General features: G+C 44.7%; 1 protein-coding gene across 1 annotated transcript in view; it reads right to left on the bottom strand.

The window, feature by feature from the left end:
- Positions 1-5,107, bottom strand: part of Ak8 (adenylate kinase 8) — a 142,942-nt gene that overhangs the window by 59,308 nt on the left and 78,527 nt on the right. The window contains exon 11 of the mRNA XM_013021338.1: positions 3,058-3,199. Within this exon, the coding sequence (XP_012876792.1) occupies positions 3,058-3,199 (142 nt within the window). The remainder of the gene's footprint in view (positions 1-3,057; positions 3,200-5,107) is intronic.

The following is a 5,107-nucleotide window of genomic DNA, read 5'->3' on the forward strand; positions in this document are numbered from 1 at the left end:
TTTTTTCTTTTTGCTTATGTGGTGCTGAGGAATCGAACTCAGGGCCTCATGCATGCAAGGCAAGCACTCTACCACTGAGCCACCTTCCCAGCCCTCCATGAGACTCTTATCTCCAGTTAACCACCAGAAAACTGGAAGTAGTGCTGTGGCTTATGTGGTAGAGCTCTTGCCTTGAGCTGAAGAGCTCAAGGACAGTGCCCAGGCCCAGAGTTCAAGCCCCACGACCAACCAAAAAAAGAAAAAAGACTGGAAATGTCTCTATACATCACTTTGATAATAATAATTTAAAAGTTAAAAAAAAAGATGTGAAATGGAATCTCTTTTTTCTATACAATAATGTGCTCCTCTGAAAACTAAGGTTCTGACATTAAGGAGGAAGACAGGATGAATTCCAGAATATATAGCTAGGCACCCACCCATCACAGTCATTTCCACTAAGATTACATTTCACACTGAGCACCCTCCAACATAAATCTCTATGTACTAAATAACATAGTACCAGAACATATAAAGCAAAACTGTAAGATACACAATCAAATGAGTAGAAATATGCTATTAACAGGAAGCTAGCAAATGGTTGAGCTCTTGATAGGCTGCTACCAACACTGTCAGCAAACAACAGCATCAAAGCAAGAAAGGTATGGGAAAGCTAAATGATAAGTTAATAGGTTTACCTAACACATCTAATTATGTAACTTTAAGCTAAAAATACATGTTAACATCAAGTACCTACCAAATATTCACAGAATAAAATTTCAAAAGTTGTACTTAAACAAATTTTCTATTTTCTGTATTAAAATGTAAAACTAATGCTAAAAATTAAAACACCAAAAGGCCAATGAATTTTCAAACTCTTTTGAACAAAAAAAATTAAATGGAAACATTGAAGCTGGGAACTGGTGGCTCACGTCTGTACTCCTAGTTACCCAGGAAGCTGAGATCTGAGGACTGCTGTTTGTAGCCAGCCCCAGCTGGAAAGTCTCTGATACTTTTTTTTTTTTTTTCCTGGTTGTGGGGCTTGAACTCTGGGCTTGGACGCTGTTCCTGTGCTCTTCAGCTCAAGGCGAGCGCTCTACCACTTGAGCCACAGCACCACTTCCCGTTTTCTGAGTGGTTTATTGGAGATAAAAGTCTCACAGACTTTTCCTGCCTGGGCTGGCTTTTGAACTGTGATCCTCAGATCTCAGCCTCTTGAGATAGCTAGGATAACACGCATGAGCCACCAGCACCCAGCTTCTGAGACTCTTATCTCCAGTAAACTACCCCCTAAAAAACCAAAAGTGGAATACTGGCTTCAGGGGTAGAGCACTAGCTTTAAAGCAAAAAAACTCAGGGACAGGGCCCATGTCTTGAGTTCAAGTCCCAGGCCCAGCACACACACACACACACACACACACAAACACACACACACACACACACACACACACACACACACACTCACTGCCTCTAATCCTAGCTACAGGAGGCTATTATCTAAGGATTGCAATTCAAAGCTACCCTAGGCAAGAAAATCCATGAGACTTTTAACTCCAATTAACCGCAAAAAAGCTATTAGCCTTGGGTGAAAAAGCTTAGGGACAGTGCTCTGATCCTGAATTCAAACCCCAGTATCAGAATACACACATATATACAAAGAAAATATTATACTTGAAAAATATGAACTATGGCTAAGGTTATACAGATAGGACAATTCAAAGCCTCAGTCACAGCACAAACACAGAAAAAAACAAAATCAACTCACCACAGAAGATGTCATTAATCAAGAAAAAACTAAATTTAATGAAAACAGAATACTGACAAAACAGTAGAATGGATAAATAAATCAATTATTTGAAGCTTCTTGGGCAACAAAACAAAACAAAGAAACCTCATTAAAAAGTCAGGCTACCAGTTCAACTGATCTTCAAAAAGGAAGAAAACCCAAATACATAAAATTAGCAATAATAAAGAGAAAATAACCACAAAATACAGAAGAAATTGGAGTGCCTCATGAGATATGCAAAACTATGCTGAGGCAGTTAAAGACCCAGGGGACAGGGACAATTTTCTAGGAGAAATACCAATTGCACAAGAAAAGGAAGAAATTAAAATAGACCAGACACTATGAGCAAAATCAATCAAGTTGTTGACAAGCAATTGTTCCCAAGTGCCAGCTCCAAGGAATAAAGCTGCCAAAGTTCTAAGAACTCTTCCCGATGAGGAGGGAGAATGACACCTCTGAAATGATCATCACATTGCGGACGCCAGAGCCCAGAGCACAAAAATGGATAAACTCACCTGCATTATAGGTAGACCCACTGGTACCATTTACATCTATACATATAGACCTAAAAAATCTGCCTGGTGGCTTACCCCTGTAATCCTAACTACTTAGGAGGCTGAGATCTGAGGACGGTGGTTCAAAGCCAGCCCGGGCAGGGAAGTCTATGAGACTTATCTCCAATAGACCACCAGAAAACCAGAAGTGGCCCTGTGGCTCAAGCCACAGAATGCTCACTTAGAGCTGAAGAGCTGAGGGACAGAACCAAGGCCCCGAGTTCAAGCCCTGCCACTGACAAATAAAAACAAAAACAAAGACAGGGCTGGAGATATGGCCCTTCTGTATCACAAGAGCCTAGCAAACCCAAGTCCTGAGTTCAAATGCCTACTAGTGCAAAACAAAACACCAACAAAATACAATATTCAGTCTAGTTTGGAGACACTGTTAACCAATGGGGGGAAAAAGACTCATGTAAATACCAACCACATCAAAATAAATACCAACTACATCAAAGGGTTAAGTGCAAAGCCAGAGAAATGGTTGAAATGGTAGAAGAAAACACCAATTGATTTGCTCAGTTCCCTAAGACTAGCCGGGCATTAACCACCGTCTTATGAGTCAGGAATGTAAGAGCTAGGATTTGAGCCCAGGCCTGACTTCTAGTCCACAAGGCAATGGGTGGAAGTTAGACAAGTTCCTATAGCTCAGGGTCACTGGAAGGCTCCTGCGGGCAAGGAGCTGCCCAGTGGAAAAAGTGCGGCGAGCCCCGGGGGGGAGGGCAGCGTGAGTCAGCTCACCTGTTAGGACTGAAGCCCTTGGTGCACAGCAGCTGGGCCTGGTCGAGGTCTCTCGGGAAGTCATGCAGCACCCACCCTTTCTGAAGGCAGTCCTGCTTCTCCAGGCGGCCCGTCAGCACCTTCACCACCAGACTGTCAGGGACTGAAAGGAAGGACAGTGAGCACCTGCTGGTCCACAGGCTTCTTAACCTTCTAGAATCAAAGACTGAGCTGCTGAGGGCTGGGCTTAAGTGGAGCACGTGGAACCAGCTGGACAATGTGTGGCCACAGAAGACAAAGGCTCCTGAGCTGGGCAGTGTGGTGACCTTGCCCTGACCTTGACATCCACCTCATGGGAAGCCAGGGTCGTTCCCAGCCCTCCAGTGACGTGTAGGCAGTTTATGCCGCCTGTCTTAATCTGATCTGGCAGTTGTAACAAAAATATCGTAAGCTGGATAACTTAGAAACAACAGAAATTCATTTTGCACGATTCTGAAGGCTGGAGATCTAAGATCAAGGCACGTTCAGTGTTTGGTAGGGCCGACTTTTCAGGATTATGGACAGTGCCTTCTTACTGGTCCTCACATAGCAGAAGGCAAGGTGGTGGTGGGGTGTCTCTGGTCACTTTTACTTTTATTTTGTACTGAGCCTAGGGCTTGAATTCAGGGCTTGGGCACTGTCCCTGAGCTTTTGTGATCAAGGCTACAGCTCTACCACTTTGAGCCACAGCTTCATTTCTGGCTTTTTTGGTGGTTAACTGGAGGTATGCGTTTCACAGCCTTTCCTATCTAGGCTGGCTTCGATCTGCAATCCTCAGATCTTAGCTTCCTGAGGAGCTAGGACTGCAGGCATGAGCCACCTGTACCCAGCTAGGGTCAGCATTATAAGGGCACTATCCCCATTATGGGGGCTCCACCCTTATGAGTGAATTGCTTCCCCAGCATCTATCTTCCTTATACCATAACCTACCGGGCTGGGTTCCACCCTGGGAATCTGGGGGAAGACACATTCAGTCACAGCAATGCACAAAGCTCCAGTTTTGGCTGCAAACCCTTTCCAGGGAAGCTGAGTCCCCACCTAAAATTTTAGTTCTCAGATGGGAAGGAACCCGTGAGCTGGCTGCTCTGGGTTCACTCCCTTCCCCTCCCGCCCCCATCCTCCCCTCCTCCATCTTAGGATCCAGGCTGTCTCAAGAATCACAGCTCTACTTACAAGGAGAGACTGAATAAGCCCCACAGAAGAGATTTCCAAGCCTCTTGTTTACATTGCTGCAATTGACATTTTCCTGAAATTCATACCTCTCTTTCCAGAATCATTAAACGGCCCATGTTGCTAATGTAGTGCGTTCTGGCAATTTGCTCTGCATTTCCTGCTCTTTGCACTCATTTTCCCAGGAATACTGGGTAAATGTTACCACTGTTTGCTGTGAACATGGCCCAAGTGAGGCTGCTCTGCTAAAGGTGCAGCCATTGAACATTGGAAGTTTCTCTAGAAGCTTCCTCCTACCAACCATGCTCTCTGCATGCCCTAATGCACACGTGTGGGCCTCCTCAGGCCCAGGCTGTGGGGAGTGAGAGGCGAACGGCCTCCCAGACCCTCCCTCCACCCTGTGAAGCACAAATCTAAGCTATGTGCCTCTCCTGAAATGTGGTCTTTTAGGCCAGTGTGGTGGTACAAGCCTGTAGCCTCAGCTACTTGGGAGTCTGAGGCTAGAGGATTACAAGGTAGATACCAGCCTGGTCAACTTGGTAAGACAGACTGTATTTCAAAATTAAAAAAAAATAAAGAAAAGGCCAAGTGACAGCAACTAATTCTGTTAAGACTAGCTATTCCGAATGCTGAGATCCAGTTCAGCTCAGATAGAAAAGTCCATGCATTTCCAGGGCTGAAGGTGAGGCTTAAGTAACGGAGCACTAACCAACAAGCAAACTGTGTGAGTTCAAATACCAATACTTCCAAAAAATAGAGAAAGAACACACAAGCTGGTGGGAGGAAACATAGCTCAGGGGTAAGGAGAACTCTTTCCTAGCAGGTATGAGCCCTGGATTTGATCCCTAGTAACACAAGGATG

This window comes from Dipodomys ordii, unplaced genomic scaffold (assembly GCF_000151885.1).
Source record: "Dipodomys ordii isolate 6190 unplaced genomic scaffold, Dord_2.0 Scaffold55, whole genome shotgun sequence".
In the NCBI taxonomy this organism is placed as follows: Eukaryota; Metazoa; Chordata; class Mammalia; order Rodentia; family Heteromyidae; genus Dipodomys; species Dipodomys ordii.